The 18003-nt window shown below is 43.9% G+C and overlaps 1 protein-coding gene across 1 annotated transcript; it reads right to left on the bottom strand.

The window, feature by feature from the left end:
- Positions 1–14831: 14831 nt before the first annotated feature.
- tekt4 (tektin 4) lies at positions 14832–18003 on the bottom strand (the record flags this gene model as incomplete). The annotated part of the gene is made up of 7 exons (XM_083764720.1): positions 14832–15045; positions 15536–15690; positions 15893–16028; positions 16257–16343; positions 16442–16585; positions 17029–17099; positions 17473–18003. 7 exons carry the CDS (start codon positions 18001–18003, stop codon positions 14832–14834), a joined length of 1338 nt encoding a protein of 445 aa, XP_083620846.1.

The following is an 18003-nucleotide window of genomic DNA, read 5'->3' as shown; positions in this document are numbered from 1 at the left end:
TCATTGAACTACAGTACTTGTAGACAAACACCCACCTGTATCAACCCCTATCCAGATGGAAAAACATCCAGGATGATGCACATACAGTACATACAATATTTGCTGCTCGGTAATAGTGTAAGCGACGTGGGTATAGAATAAACTCAGTTCGATACAGGTTCTCCGCACTTTTACTTTGAACTCTCACGTAAGCAGAACAGTACAGTCCAACAACAACGGAACAGAATGACTGACAGGACGTCCCCTCTCTTCTTCTACTCCCGTTTCTCCTCTCCCCTCTAACTTTACACCACAGCGCCCCTAGCGGGAACTACACTGTACCAATATTGTCATGGCTGAGTTTCACCCTTACAACCAAAGTCGGGAATACCATACCTCTGAGATGCTTAAGTCTCTAAATGTACGCTTTACGTAATCTGGGATGTTTATTACAGAATCCAAGATCTGTGGAAAACAAATACAGTGGAATGAAAATGGGTACAAGAATTTGAAGGTGACGTCTTAGCCGTCTGCTGTAGGTCTTGCACCAGAGTCATGGTGGGTTGAAAACTTAACGGAGAGAAAAATAAATAGAACCACTTATTTTCTATGCAGACAGTGTGGATTCCACATCTCCCGTACTTGCTCGTTAGGCATACGTTATGCATTCACATGCATAATGCAACATAACCTTTTTTTTTGTATCGTTCATCCCGCCAGGGAGCTTTTCGCACTTAGCTTCAATTTATATACACTCTCTAGATGTCACGGTCTCAGACTTTGCTCATCTAGATGTTGTTTTTCTATGTTATGTTCTACTTGTTTTGATTCTATGTTCTGTTTATCTATAGCTGTTGCATGTCTATGTTCTTGTTCTAGTTGTTTTGGTTCTATGTTCATGTCTTCCCCATGTGTTTCTCATGTGTAATCAGCCCTCCTGTGTATATTTTATTAGTCTTGTTCCCCAGTCAGTCCTTGTCGGTTCATTGTTTAGTGTCACTCTGTATTTGTGTCCTGTTCACCTGTTAAATAAAATACCCAACCATGGGTTTTGATCACTACTCCTGCCTGGCTGTCCTGCATTTGGGTCCTCACCACCACCACCACCACCACCAGATCGTGACAGAATGAACCGACCAGTATGGATCCAGCAAACAGCACCCTGACCCCAGCCTGTCTACACCTGGTGAGGCCTTGAGGTGTTAATGGACAATGAAGCTCTGGCTAGTTGACTGTTGGAAGCGCAGTTTGTTTGTTGTGGAGCTGGTCTGACTGTTGGAGAGAATGCTACTGGAGCACCACCGGCTGGTAGATTGTGATGTCCTGGTCGTGGATCTTCTGGTACCTCTCCTCAAAGTCCTGGTTGTGCACTGATTGCGCTTCGCTGAAGTCCTGGATGTGGGAGTGGGGATTGTCCAGTGTCCAGCTTTGCTTCGGCCCCAGTGTCTACATTCCTCCCGTTGGCAGTGGAAGAAAGTTCTGGGGGGTTCCAGCCCCTTTCCCTGTCCTTCGACCCCCATCTCCCTTTGGCATGTGGAAGTAATCTCCGGGGGATTTCAGCCCCTTTCCCTGCCTTTTGGACCCTGTGACTCTGCTCTACCCGTACCAGCAGCGGAAGAAAGCTCCAGGGGGTTTCAGCCCCTTTCCCTGCCTGCCCCCCTTCTACCTGTACCCTCAAGCCCATTCTTGTCCCCTCATGTTCCTCTCCTGTCCCTCTCCCCATTGGACTTTGTGGGACGTCAGGAGCCGTCCTTAGAGGGGAGGTACTGTCACGGTCTCAGACTTTGCTCATCTAGATGTTGTTTTTCTATGTTATGTTCTACTTGTTTTGATTCTATGTTCTGTTTATCTAGCTGTTGCATGTCTATGTTCTTGTTCTAGTTGTTTTGGTTCTATGTTCATGTCTTCCCCATGTGTTTCTCATGTGTAATCAGCCCTCCTGTGTATATTAGTCTTGTTCCCCAGTCAGTCCTTGTCGGTTCATTGTTTAGTGTCACTCTGTATTTGTGTCCTGTTCACCTGTTAAATAAAATACCCAACCATGGGTTTTGATCACTACTCCTGCCTGGCTGTCCTGCATTTGGGTCCTCACCACCAGATCGTGACACTAGATGTGTTTTTGCTGTAGCCTATATGACTCACAGTTGTTTTGGTATGCCTTGATTGATTGTGCAGACATATCCGGCGATAGCCAGCCCTGTTCTACTTTGGTAAAAGGAGACAAGTTTTTAGAGCTATTCCATTACATGGTACCAACCTCGTATCACCTCGACACGATACAAAACAGTGAGGTGAGAACACTGCATACTGTTGCTTTATAAGACAGAATCATCATTAGAATCATCGCTGTGTCATTTTGTCATTACATCACTGCATCATCATTGCATGACATACAGAAACACACAATTTACACCATGTACCATCATGTCTTTCTCTCTTCCACCCTCCCTCTCTGTCTGTCTTTCCAAACAGAATATACTATAGGGCTGTATAAATATATAAAATGATAATATCATAAGTCCACAATACCATATTTATCACAATATTGAAAAAAAGACAATTGAGCTGTTATGTAACATAGCTCTGAGTATAGCTTGTGATATCCACCCATCTGTGGTCATTTAATGCATTGCTCTTATTTGCTTGTTTGAGGCTTTGCCAGCTTTTGTCTCTTGGTACAGAGCTAGTACCACTGTTAGTCCGTGAGCCAGGAGGGTTGGTCGGTATCAACTGGGTGGAATAATACTCATAGTGATTTTTGTCATGGTATATGTCTAGAGTTAGAAAATATGTGATAGCTTTGCACCAGTGGTAGCTTTATGGGTGCTATCATGCATTTAACTTTACTAGACGTGCCCGTCGCAGTCGGCCACCGGCCTACTTGGGAACCTAATGATATACATTGCCATAGCACCCGTTTTAACTGTCAGTCGGTGTCCCACATGGAGATCTGTGTACGTGCCTGTGTGTGTGAAGACTGCAAACTGAAAAGTGTACTTGCAGAGACTGATTGGTTGAGCCTCAATTGGCTGAGGCAGAGGCTGGAAATTGCACAGGTGAAAGGAGTTGGCCGCATTAGGCCCACTGGCAGAGCCTGGCCCAGGTGAAAGGAGTTGGCCTCATTAGGCCCACTGGCAGAGCCTGACCAGAGCCTTTTGTGGTGGTTCTGGAGAACCGTGGGTCCGACCGACTCGATACCTGGCACTGCACTCCCTGTGGGGGTGTGGAACGTGTGTGTCGAATGTGAAGTCGGTGGGTCAAACGGTTCTCGAGTTACGTGCATTACAACCGTACACGCACACACACACACACGCAAACACGCACGCACACAGAGACGTGGCGCATGTATAGTTAGACTAGACCTGTAGCCTACGTGCCCGTCGGCTACTGGCCTACTTGAGAACGATGCATTTTGGGAACCTAATAATACCCATTGTCAACTTGTCATACTGCAGCACCCGTTTTAACTGTCTGTCTGTGTCCCACATGGAGATCTCTGTATCTGCCTGTGTCTGAAGAGGGCAAATTGACTGACTGTGAATAGTGGACTGGTTAAGTAGGCTAATCAATTGTCAGGGCTGGGGTAGAGGCTGGAAATTGCACAGGTGAGGGGATTTAGGCTGATTAGGCCCACTGGCAGAGCCTGACCAGAGCCTTTTGTGGTGGTTCTGGGGAACCGTGGGTCCGACCGACTCGACACCGGGCACTGCACTCCCTGTGGGGGTGTGGAACGCGTGCGTCGAATATGAAGTCGGTGGGGCAAACGGTTCTCGAGTTACGTGCATTACAACCGTACACGCACGCACGCACGCGTAGGTTGCTTATAATAAGCAGACATGGCAACACTGCCTGAAGGAAGCAAAGCATACACGAGCCCCAGTATGCCTACTCGAAAAGTACATATGGAGTATTGGGATGGGACAGTCCTGTGCAACCCCTTGTATGGCAAAGGCAAGATCAGAGCACACAACACTTTGCTGGCAAGGAACATCCCAGGCTATACCCTGATGTGCTGGGTAAGATGGGTGCCACACATACATTTTCTCTGCCACAGACTAATATAACCCATTTTGCGCGGGAACCCCTTTTGGTGTTAGCATTACGTTATGCTTTAGCTATTTAAAAATAGCAGATCTACAAGCTCATAGCGCGCGCTACGAGCTTGTAGGTCTGCTATTTTTGAAAAATCGAAGAACAACTGACATAGAAACATAGATTTTTCAGAAAACTGTCATTTTCAAACAGACATTTTTAGAATCTGATCTCAGGTCAGAATGGGTTAAGTGATGTTGTGGAAAATGGCAGACCACAAGCTCCATCTGACAAGTCGTTTGATGTCACAGAATATAGGATGGTGTCCCTGTTCCTGTCATTGCTAAGGTTGACCTGGCAACACCAGACTAGCCTGGATCCAGCCCACTCTCTGAGTGGGCTGCTTCAGAGTCTGATAATCAGCTACCACCAGAGCTTCTTTGTCAGGCATGTCAGTCTATATGCAGATGTCAGAATATCATTGTGATGTCAGAACAGGCCAGCTCCATATATATATCGAGATCTGGGGGTGAACAGGTGTGATCAATTCAATGGGATCATTTGGGCAAGTTGTTTCCATTTGTTGTTCTCCCAGAGATCAAATTTAACCGTGACGTGACCTATAAGCTTTAACATGTGAGATTGACCCGATAGCAGGAATGGATACTGCACATTATGAAAAACCAAAAAAAAAAAGATAGTCACTAAACTAATAGGTCACTCAGCCAAAGAGCCAACCATGCGTTAGCCGTTTCGCTACTAAAGCGTTAACGCTGCTGGCAGCACCCACATCAAACTCAAAACAAGAAATGATGTATATACTTACAGTACGTCTGAACATCTCAGTCTCTGTCCTTCTCTGTTTCCCAGTTTAAAAAAAAACATAATGCTGCCACACATGAGGTCCAGGAGTGTAGTGGGCATCAACCACTTCTTCTCATATCTCATAATATCATGTTTTAACAGTGTGTCTACTGTCTGCACGCGTTGTGCACGTGCATGTGTGTGCGCACGTGTCTTATGGCGTCCCCCCACTACAACACTGATGAGGACGGTACAACACTGACTGACGAGGTCTGGTAAAGATGCATTACCTGGCTTGCATGCAAAGGACGATGATGGTCTTACAGCGACCATCAGTGCAAATATTTGCACATATTCTGTTGAGTTCTCATGGATGTGGTAAAAATCTGTGAATCTGTGCAAATCTCTGCACATTATGGTCACGGTGAACACAATCATATAGGTCCCTATTGTAGATGCTATCACATGGGCCCAGAATTATACTGAAACGTTTTAACGTGACATCACAAAATGTACAATATCTTGAACATAATGTTCAAGAGTTCCTCATAGTGTCACTTTGGGAGAAAGGGGGGCAGCGGTGGCCTAAGGGTTAGAGTAGTGCCCTTGTTGCCAAAAGGTTGCCGGTGAGATTCCCCGGACAGGCAGGAAAGATCTGGGTCGGGAAGTGATTGTCATCACTCACCCAACACCGCTGAAGTGCCCTTGAGCAATAAGGCACTGAACCCCCAACTGTTCCAGTGGAGCTGCTTAGTGGCTAACACTATAAGACTGTGGTCAGCTCCCAGGTTTTAATGAGTGTGTCTGTCTGTCTGTCTGTCTGTCTGTGTGTCTATGTGCAGGGCGTTGATGAAAATGAGCTCAGCTACTAACCTGGGTAAATAAAAGAGTGAAAGAATGGGTGATGTGTCGTTTGTGACGCAGAAGAAAAGTGCCATATGTGCTTACAGTATTACAGTACATCTGTATTCTTAGAACATAGCTTGCAATATAGTTGTCTAAGCTTCTGAAGCAGTCATTGTGTTCTTTCATGCTGCTCAGTGACTCAAATGAAAAATTTACAATTGATCATGCTGCTGTGTGTGTGTGTGTGTGTGTGTGTGTGTGTGTGTGTGTGTGTGTGTGTGTGTGTGTGTGTGTGTGTGTGTGTGTGTGTGTGTGTGTGTGTGTGTGTGTGTGTGTGTGTGTGTGTGTGTGTGTGTGTGCGCGCGCGCGTGCGTGTGTGTCTGCTTGGTCATTTAACATTAACTGTACAGTAGCAATTTTTTCTTCATGGCAGGGATCAGGAAATGTCATCTATTCTCCCACTAACTGGCATGAAATAATGGTTGAATGTTGTGATTTCCAATATGACTCGACTGATCGGGGACACCATATGTTCTTCTGTTTGGTAATGTCAGGGGTGCTGTGTGATATATACTGTATTCGTTGCTGTCTGAAAGAAACCACCTAACTTGTTTTATTTTTATAAATCAATGCTATAGGCCTACTGATTGAACACCCTTTACGTCTGTGTGAAATGAAAAGTATTAAATTCTACAAAAACCTCTTAACTCCACTTGAGCTGGATGCTTTTCTCATTTTATGAAAAATAAACATTTAGGAGTTAGGTGGTTTCTTCCAGACAGCAGAGATATTATAATGATATAAATGTGAAAGAAGTCTAGAAATTCAAGCAGGTTCAAGAGCCCCTTTCATTCCCTCATCTACACTTCTTCCTTCCATTTGAATTCTTCAGATCCCAACTCTAATTCTTTCAATCTGAAAGATTTGGAAAAGTTTTGAATATTTGGGTTGGCTTGTATTTATGCATGACAGTCTCAATAAGCAGTCACTGGGCATTTGTAATCCATTCACATTGAATTGTGATCAGGAGCAAACAACAACTAAAGCCCAGTACATGCTGACTAGTACAAATTGACGTAATTCAGAACTTCTTATGGGCGGACTGAGGTCTCAGAACCTTTTCTCAGAAAGCCTGTCCGAACTGCAAGATTGACCAATATCAGACGGAGCATGTATTGGCCTTAAGTTAACCACTTAAACCCATACTGTAATTCATTGACCGGGCTCCCCCGCTCCCCCAGTGGTATGTCCTTGGTCCGATCTTTTTTTCCATCTACACCAGTGGTTCTCAAACGTATTAATTTCAAAGACCCCCTTGGAGCTACAGACCTGCAAGGGTCCTGTTGGAAATACATAGAGGAACCCTGGACCCCACTTTGAGAACCACTGAACTACATCAATCTCTTCACTGAACATAGCCTAGATCTACAAGCTTGTGGCTTGAGCTTGTAGATCTGCTACAAGGCCTATGTAATCACGAGGGGATACTTGTGCAGTAAAGGGAACTTTAGTCATGGGCGGAAGCAAGCCGGCACAAGGGAATGATATAGGCGACATTTGCTCATTGGAATAGAGTGTAGGTGTGCCATCTGTGTTGTATTCCTGTCAGTATTTATGCATTACAATCTGCTCTTTGTGTGGGTTCTTTGGAATTAAATTCTGTGATTATGATTCAGCCTTTGGTTCATGTTTGTTTTTACCACGCATGCATGGACGTGTAGGCATCCGTCAGTTCTACTGAGTAGTGGGGAGTAACCCTCACAGGTGGGGTCCTTTTTAATGCTAAAATATATTTTTTTGCGTTTGCTAGGCAACATGGTGCGTTGCTCAGCCCTCCAGGACCTATTTGGCTGCGCGCGCAGCCATTCACTTCCTGGTTTACGGCCCGACAAATCTTGCAGAGCGACGCAGTCCCGCCCCCGATGAGTGGCCCGGAAGAGCATTCATTTTTCCCATAGACGTTACAGAAAATATGTATTTAAAGACCTGTAAGCCTCGGACAAAGCCAACCAGGATGGTGACAACTCATGACAATAAACTAAACATTTTGGGCCGAACAATTTTTATTTTTTTGCTTTGTTCAAGGCTTGCAGGTCTTTAAATAAATACTTTCTGAAACGTCTATGGGAAAAATGAATGGGATATTCTCTTCCGTGCCACTTGTTGTCATGAAAGGGGCGGGACTGCCATGCTCTATTCTCTCAGAATCTACGGTGCTGTGTCCGTGGTTTTGATCATAACCACGATGTTCTGTCGTCATTTCTGACTTCATCATGCATCTGGGTTAGAATATTAACGCTTCTAAAGAGAGATAAGACTTATTAGATTAATTTCTGACTTCATCATGCATCTGGGTTAGAATATTAACGCTTCTAAAGAGAGATAAGACTTATTAGTATTAATTTCTGACTTCATCATGCATCTGGGTTAGAATATTAACGCTTCTAAAGAGAGATAAGACTTATTAGCGCAAGGTAGTAATGGAAGATTCCACCTCCCGGTTTTGGGGTGGAAATGAAAGGCAGGGCTTTTCCGAGTAAAATCTCCCTCATCTGTTTGGCACTCTAGCTCTTTTATTTTGAAAAATTCCCAGGCATTAAAAGTGTTAAACAGCCTTTGGTTCATGGTTGTTTTTATCACGCACGCACACGCACATGCACACGCACACACACACACACACACACACACACACACACACACACACACACACACACACACACACACACACACACACACACACACACACACGCGCACACACACACACACACACACACACACTGTATGCTGGATATACACGAACAGGAAATGTTTGCTTATCCACCCGAAAACGTGTCTGAATCTATTTTTGTGATGTTAAATCAATCCATGGTGGAGCTAGTTAGTATATGGATCAGTTCTCTTCCAGTTCACTGAAGTTTCACCACAGGTTGCATGCATGTCTCTTGTTATGCCAAAGTAGGGGAAACCTGAGAGACAAAGGAGTACATGTAATGACATCATGTATCAGATCTAAATGTACATGTGTCAGATGTATCATGCATCTACGGTACATATATCATATCATATACCGAATATAGTTTGTTTTTCTTCGATGAGTACAAAAGGACCTCAATGGAAACAAGCCAATAGGCTTTCTTAGATTCATCCTTTTAGCAGACCTTGTATTGTATACTTCCCTGTGCTTGTCCATTCAAACTGTTAATAAAGTATTAAATCAATCAATGAATCAATCAATCGTCGCTGTCGGGCAGAAACCACATACAGTAGTAACTAAACATTTTAGGTTTTTGATATTATTTCCTTCATAAATCAACATTATTGAAGTAGTATAAAAAAACAGACAACTCTATTGGATTCTCAAGCTGTCTGCAAAACCAGTGACCACTTACTGTAACTCCAACCCCTAGCTCTAGCTGCTGCAGTGTCAGACTGAGTGGAAGAAAACACACTTTAGTGAGGCAGGGTTTTTTCACCGTAGTCTGTTAAAAGTAACTAAGTGTACCTGTTTGTTAAACTTAGCACTGATGCTAATGCTATGAAAACAATTAAATCTATTTCTAACATGTATGTATTAATTTCCAAGGAGAGCAATGTAACAATAGATTAGTTTATATAGCATTTATCTTGCTTACTGAAACTGGAACTTAGCTGTCTCCGTGAACCCACCCTTTGCAGAATTATTGTAATACTTAAAGTCCTGCTTATTATTGTTATTATAGGAACGCATTGACTAGGTACAGACTCAGTGAACACAGCCTTGCAACAGTGTTGATTTCGTCGACTAAAACTAAGATGAAAAATGTTCATCGACTACCTTTTTTCACTGATGAAAACTAAATGGAAACTAAATGAAAACTAAGCTATGATGACTAACTAACTAAGACTAAATATACTGACAATTTCGTCAACAAATAAAAACAAGTGTAACTAAAATGTTAGGAAGGGACTAGAGGACAAGAGATACATTTTAAGTAAATTTACACTTGGTTGCATGCTGAAAATAGCAGATCTACAAGCTCACAACGCGTCGCAGCACGCCGCGTTGTGAGCTTGTAGACTGGCTATTTTCAGCAGTCATTACGATGGCATCAAGGCCCACCAAAATACATTTTAGTAGACTAAATCAACTGCAGATTTAGTCGACTAAAGTCATATGATATTTAGTCGACTAAAACTAGACTAACACTAAAACATTCCAGGTGACTAAAATGTCACTTAAACTAAATGAAAACTATTGAAGAGACTGTGACTAAAACTAAAATCAAAATTTGCTGCCAAAAACAACACTGCCTTTCCTTACAATAGAGAAAGCCGCCACAGACAGACCCCGCTCCCAAGGGAAGACAGACTATGCACCCACTGCACACAAAATGTGGTGGAAACAGAGCTTCACTTTCTAACCACCTGCCCACTATACTAAGACATCAAAGACACATGATTCCCACAGATTACACACACCCAAAGCGAGTTTCAATCTATGACCAACGACAAAAAACTCCCATATGTATTGTGAGAAATACAACAATGTGCAAACACAGCAGCAAGATGTGAACCGTTGCGACAAAATAAGGTTATAGCCAATGTAATACAACCACCCTAAGGACTACTATCTGTACCAAGTAGACCTACTGCATATGTAAATAGAGCTGCTACCTTTAATCTAAGCTTTTTTTGTATACTATTTAATAGCTCTTGCTTTCTATTTGTCTTGCTTACACACACACACAGCACACGCACTCTAGTGACTCTAATGAGTCAGAGATAACACAGTGACTGACTAACAAGGAGTCTCTTTATTTCACATCAGATGAAAGAAGAGAAGATATTGTGTGCCTGAAAGACACAACAAACGCAATCCTCCGAGACTACCGTCAACAGATTGACGATGGTGAGCTTAAATAGCTCACAATTTCCACAGCCATAAACCTTATCTGTGGAGACCTGGCAAGAGTTCCACTTGACATGAAACAATACCCTTCAGTGGACAGTATGACTAATACACAGAGCCAGCTTGCTCTGATTCCTGATAGCGTTAAGCAGTTCTTGAAGCCAATCGTCAAAACAGATGAAAAGGTGGCAGTTTGGGGCCAGAATCTACTGAAAGCTTACCGACCTCGATCTGGAGTCATGCCCTCCAACACCTGGTTGACACCAGGTTTCATCAATACTGCACATTTCTGATTTACATTTTTCTTGCAGTATGTAATAGAATATGTTCTTATGGAAAATGAGTTGTTTTTTTTACTCAAAAATAATGGTTGGAATAGATTCAGCACCCCTGAAACCCCCTAGTTAGACACCTCACAAGTAATCTTTAGACCCAAGCCGGGCTCCTTAAGTCCCCACATGCAGACAGTGTATCCCTTTCGATCCCTTAGGATCTTCTTCAGGAATTCCTGAAGAAGATCCTAAGGGATCGAAACGTTGAGTCAAATAAACCAGTGGAGCTGAGTTTTTCATACCAGTATTGCAGACTTTTTCTCTTGTACTGCCTTTTGTCTAGCACCTGGGCTAGAGTGGAGGTGCATGCTCTATTTCCTTTCACAGTAGGTGTACACTCTTATCAAGTGTTTAGCAATATTTTCTTCTTTTATTTTCAGAATAGAATCAATTCAACAACAACCCAATCCCCTACCATTGATTATACACTGTGTGCTGTACATTACAGCTTAATAACCAATAGACCAATATTATATGGCCAGGGAGACATTTTTACTAAAGAATAATGGTTGGAATGGATTCAGCACCCCTGAAAACCCCTAGTTAGACACCTCACAAGTTAATTTTAGACTTATATTTTTCACCCAAGCCTCCTTAACTCCTCAACTTTGATTGGCTCCCCAGAATTTTCCACAAGGAATTGGGTTTGAAAAAATTGAGAGGTGATTCTAGACACCCATTGGTGAAGAAAGCTATTGGCGGTAATCTTTTTCACAGATGGTCCAACTATATTGCTAAAATTCCCTAACTAAGGAGAGAGATAGAACGATAGACATTCAGACAGACATAATGGTGCAAAGAAAGAATACGTGAGATAGACAGACCTCTAGAGACTCAGAGAGAACAAAAGAGTAGAATCAATATGAGCATGGGAACATAAGCCCAGCACGGTTGGTAGGCTACTGGGCTGCCCACTTAGATCAAACATGTGTGTGTGTGTGTGTGTGTGTGTGTGTGTGTGTGTGTGTGTGTGTGTGTGTGTGTGTGTGTGTGTGTGTATCCAGAGATCTCTGACCGTCTGGCTATGTGAGACTTCTCAGTGTTACAATGAATGGATACAATCACAAAGAGGAGTTTACTGTGCGCTCAGTGCATAGCCATGATGCTCTGCTTTTCATCACACACTGATCTGCTAGACACCCCCTAGGGCTTAGTATTGAACAGAGAGAGGACAATATAGCTGGTATGATGAGACCTGCTCATACTTACAAAACACCTGGCAGGTTTGGAGAAGAACAGAAGAACAGGGAAGAACCACAATCAGCTCCTTCGTTTTCCCCACGTTAAGTCCACCAGCTCTGACCACTCATCATTGTGGGATATGTCCCACTACTACTGTGTTGTCGTCTGCAAATTTGTCACGATATGGCTTCCTGAAAGACCTGAATGTATTATGTGAGCTCCGAGCAGTCATGTGTGTACAGCAGGGGGCTCAGTTAGGACACACCTTTGGGGGGAACCGATGTTGAGGACGATGGAAGAGGACGAAGTGCCGTGGATTCTGACAGACTGTGGCTAGTGTGTCAGAAAGTCCAGGACAGCAGCCTGACATATGACCCCCCCACCCTTCAGATGAGCAGTGTGTAGGACGTAGAAGTGTAGAGCAGCTCTTTCTGTAGGCATACTGGTGTGTGTCAAATTACTGTCGATGTTACTCCTTATAATAATATCTGGGATTTATATAGCCCTTTTCATGAGTACTCAAAGATGCTTTTATGTGGACCATGACTATAGTTGCTCAAAGCATTTCTTGAGCCACTGGACGAAAGACATTCATGCTCTTTGCTGTTGCACTTTTAGGATGATGTCTGGACTGGGTTTAAGAGTTAAGACACACTGGTACCACAGCCTGTCACCGGTACCACAGCCTTAAAGTGACATGGTGTTGTCCTGCCACTAATTTAACATAAATAAAAGTCACTTGTAGGATATTGCTAAATCATTCTTGTAATCATTCTTCTGCATTGTAATTTGACTGTTTATTGGCTCTGTGATCTTGACATCTTAATGCTTAATGTTTTATGTAAAACACACTTTGAATTGCCTGTTTAATTCAGCGGAGACGGAAGTTTGATGCATGGGGTCGTGAAGCTGCCATATTTGAAGAGCTGTCTGGGAGTGAGAATGTGTTGACAGTGGAGCGGAACACACACTAATGAGCTCCTGTGAGGATGTTGTTACTCCCCTGACTGACACCTTCCATTTGCTTTCCAGAGTTTCCAGAGTTCATGAAAAAAGTGACATACAAACTGATTATTGCCTTGGCACATGTAATTGTAATTGATGGTGATTAGTTAATGGCAGAGTGAATCACTCACCTACTGAATTAATCACTCAGCCAGAGTGACATTTGCTTGTTCTGCTTTCCTGACAAATGGTCCATTAAGTAACTGGATAGAAAGTTGCCGAGCATGCAAAACAAAGACAGGGCGTGCGCACGTGTCTGGATGACTGGATGATTGTGCGTGCACGCACGCAGACACGTACACACACACACACACACACACACACACACACACACACACACACACAATTTTCCAATGGAAGTAAAGTGGTAAGAAGTGCAGGAAGGAAAAAAAGTAACAGAATAGAGTAGAAGAATACAGTATCATTACCAAATTGTCATGAATGAATCATAGGGACAGCAGCGGATGCAGACAAACCTCCAAATAGACCAAGAACAAAAAGCCTATCAATACATTATCTATGGTTAAATTGTCCATCATGCACCATGCCCCCCCCCCCCCCTCAACCATTCAATTTCAATTCAATTCAAAGGGCTTTATTGGCATGAGAAAACATACGTTTACATTGCCAAAGCAGAAAGAACAGTACAACAATACAGCAATACAATCAAAAATTATGTACTTTGTCAGATTCTTCAATAGATCAACTTCTATGTACCAAGATCACTCGATGGTGAGCCATTCATTATGCATGCATAATTTTCATTTGACCAACAACAACAAACTGGTTCTAAAAGTTCTCCTTTGACAACATTGATTCTAAATGTTCTAATATGAGAAATAAGGTAAAATAAACATGAAATAAACATGGGCGAGATATCCACACTGTGGGGCGAGATATCCACGCTTTGGGGGCGAGATATCCACGGCTTGGGGCGAGCCGTCTTTCGAAATTGGGGGGCGAGCCGTCTTGGCAAAGGGGCGAGATGACCACCCTTCACCCTAGACAACTTGATTGTTAAACTCACGTGAGTCAGTCAGTGTTTACCACCAGTAGTTATAGTTACACTAGTAACTGTGAAGCAAAACTATACAATGAGGCTGTCTGTTTTAAGTATGTTGTATCAATTTAATGAACTGCAAATAGGCTATGTCCACCAGAGAGTGCTCACACAGGTCTCACTAGTTAATCTAGTTAGTAGTAGGCCTATCTATTGTTTCTGTATGGCCCTTTTTGAAACTAGCTCCTCGCCACTACACACTTCCACTCGGTTTGAGCATAGATATATAAATAATAGAGATGGCATGGCACCGGGATTCCCCTCCCATCCTGTGCCACAGTGCCAGTGTGCACTGTGCACTGTGCCGTAGACTGTGCAGTTTGTTCAAGTACCACTTTGTGGTTCATCACTGCCACCAAGTGGCCAGCATGAAGTACTGTTAAAAACTGGATGTCACTTGTCAGTGGTGCTGTGGGGCTAGATAGATCAGTTTAATGATACAAACAACATGACATGCCATGAGGTTTTCATTACAGATTCCCCAGAAAAAAGAAGAAACATTTTGAATCTGCATTATAGCATTTGTAGGCTACACCTGCACAACAAATTCGAGCTCAAATTTGACCCTTGAAGCGATGATGTGGAAACAAAGTGCCACAAGAAATTGCTAAAGATAACAAATCTATGACTGGGACTAATTAACACACACACACACACACACACACACACACACACACACACACACACACGGTTGTCCGGATGACTAATAGCCCGACAGCGCGACAACGGTGGGGTAGCGGCTGCGGTGTACCATACACTTGTCCCTGTCAATGAGCAGAGAGTGGGTCTTGCAGTTGATGTCCTTCTCCAGGGCCATGCGGGACTCCTCCAGGTAGGACAGCGAGCCTCTAGCCTCACTCAGCTGCTGCCGCAGGGACGCCAGGGTGGCATCAATCTCTGCCACCTCCCTCACCAGACTGCAGAGAGGACACAGAGAGGTGTAATAATTAAGATAGAGCTATAGAGCTTTATCTGTTAACACAGAGAAAGCTCACCTTGCATTTCCCCCTGTCGGGTGAACGGATGTGATGTTTCTTCTTTAAACTCTTTAAATGTTGCAGCATGGACGTGATGCTGACATGAGTTCAACTTTGCAGTGGTTGGTTTGCAGACAGCTAAAGTTGCCCTTTGCTTCGAGCTTGAAATGTTTAACTTTCAATATATTTGGAACTTTGTCCTCGGGACCTGGCTCCTCATCAACCGTGATGCTAGATGATTTAGTGGTTAAATGTCTTGCAATGAGGTATACTTGGTTGCACGCCGCTGTCACACACTGAACCATCTACAACCATTCTACAAAGTAGCATCTCTGTGTGCATGTGTGCATGTGTGCATGTGTGCATGCATGCATGCATGCGTGCGTGCGTGCGTGCGATCGTGCGTGTGTGTGTGTGTTTGTGTCCATACCTCAGCTGGGGGTCATCTCTGCAGAGCTCCATGTTGGGTCTGAAGGAGCGGACGTAAAGTCTGGACTGAGCCACTCTCTGAGGAGCCTCTTTATCATGAATGGCCTGCTGTAGAGCCACAATATTCCTCTCTTGAACGCCTATCTGCTCCAGGGTCTGCACACACACACACACACACACACACACACACACACACACACACACACACACACACACACCGTACACATGTTAAAGAAAGGCTTCTAGGTCCATGGACAGTCATTCATTTTAAACTCACAGTAAAATCCTTGCTGTTCATTTGCTCATCCGACATATGTATATGTCTTTCCAATAGTCTTTTCTTCCACCATGCACTGACCTGTGCCAGGTGCTGCTCCAGCTGGGTCTTTGCCTCGGCTAGCTGCTGACAGCGCTGGGTGAAGGCCCGGTCCACAGTGGAACACTGAGCCTGCAGGTCCTCCGCTGTCTCCTGCAGCACACGCTCCGCCAGCAGCCTGACACGTTAGACATGACACATCAGACATGGCAAGCTATAGTCTGGCTGAAATAACAGAATGTCAAAGTAACAAAAACTGAATGCTGGAAGTGAGTGCACATTATCGGTGGTCACATTTAACGCCGCTGTTTGCAATGTCACAATGTTAAAATAAAATAATATAAGGAGGCCCTTCGGCACTCCTACGGTATAAACATCATCTGAATCCGAGGCTGTGCTCTCTGACCTGAGGTCTTTGGTGGCTTGTAGTTCCTGTGAGGCCATGGACAGGTTGTCCTGGGTAAATTTAACCCACGATGGACGGACAGACACCCTGGAACAGAGGCAAAGACAATGTGTGTGTGAGTTTGTGTGCGTGCGTTACGGTGCGTATAGTAGTAGTAATAGTAGTAGTAGTGTAGTAATACTCACTGATCCTGCATGGTGGCTGAGCTGGAGTGGTGCTGTGTGTCTGTACTCATGTTGTTGTATCTTCCACACTGGTCATCCAAGTTGTACGCCTGGTACTTATCAGACCAGTCCAACTCTAACGTCAGCTTGGCTTCCCTGTTGATCCTGACACAGCCATGCGCGCACACACACACACACACACACACACACACACACACACACACACACACACACACACCACTGTACTTCAACAACATCAACATTTTTTTATGGCCAATTTTATGATTGCCTGTAACATCCGATCTACAAGCTCACACCGCGTCACAGTACAATATGTTGTGAACTGGTACTGTAGCTATATACTTTGAGGCATAAAAATACATCACCAGTGATGTCAGTGTGTCACAGCAGACAGAGAACTAATTTGTTACTATTACAGAACAGCAGTAGCACAGGTAACAGCTGCTAGATCACATAACATGATTCACACAAACATGCAACCCGCACACGTGCGCGCTCACACACACACACACATACTCGCAAGCACTCACGCATGCACACGCACGCACACACACGCACACACACCTGCTCGGATGCTTGTCACTCACTTGATCTGACTGACAACCTGGGCAGTAGTTCTCTTCAGTAGAGCCTGGATATTCCTGATCAAGTCTACCTCCTATACAAACACAAGAAATTACATTTTTTATCATAGTTCATGCTAGCCTTCTGTATCATACTGTATGTCCTACAGAGTACCAGTGTCTATAGTACATCTTAGATATACCATGTATAATAGCACATGCTATATGCATGTGTATATTCTTGAGTACATTGTTCTTTTTTGTACTACTTTTATTTGGAATTTGACTTGACAGTATGGTACCTGCTCCTAATAGTTAGGCTGGGTTAAATGCAGAGGGTTAACCTAGGCTATATAGCAAATTGACAGTGATGAATAAAACAAAACAACGTAGGAATATCAGATCATATCAGACAACTATAACACAATATGAGACTTGCTACATGCGATGGATTAACTATGTAGTTACCTTCATTAGCTCCTCTTCAACAGGGTCTTTGACCAGGTCAGGTCCTGGTCGTCTTTCTCGGCATGTAAGGTTATCAGTGGCGATGGCATATGGGATTTCTGTGGTGTCCAGTGCCTTTTCCAGTCGCTTCCTCTGGGCCAAGAGTAAGTTTGTCTCAGCCAGCAGCTTTTCGACGTGCCCTTGGAGCTCAGACTTCCACAAGTGAGTTTCTTGCAGCCTCTCACCAAGGTGGCGTGTCCCCTCGGCCTGGGTCCACAGAGTCCCCGACTCAGTGTCCTTGCACAATATCTTGGACTCTAGCTGGATTCTCTGGGCCTCATTCCGATCAGTAACAGACTGTTGAAGAATGGCGTAGTTGTTGGAGTACCATTCTCCTGGGGTGTATTTGGCAGAACGGTAACCCGCGGTTGCTGCACCAGACGACGGGTGCAGGGGCTCCTTGGCAGAGGCAGGTTCTCTCTCATATTGTTCTTCCTGGGCAATAGCTCTGCTGTCAAACTGAGGTCTGGACACCAAAACCTCAGAAGCCAT

This window comes from Protomyctophum parallelum (genome assembly GCF_964188405.1).
Source record: "Protomyctophum parallelum genome assembly, chromosome: 5".
NCBI classification, from domain to species: Eukaryota; Metazoa; Chordata; class Actinopteri; order Myctophiformes; family Myctophidae; genus Protomyctophum; species Protomyctophum parallelum.
This window is presented reverse-complemented; position numbering and strand designations above follow the sequence as displayed.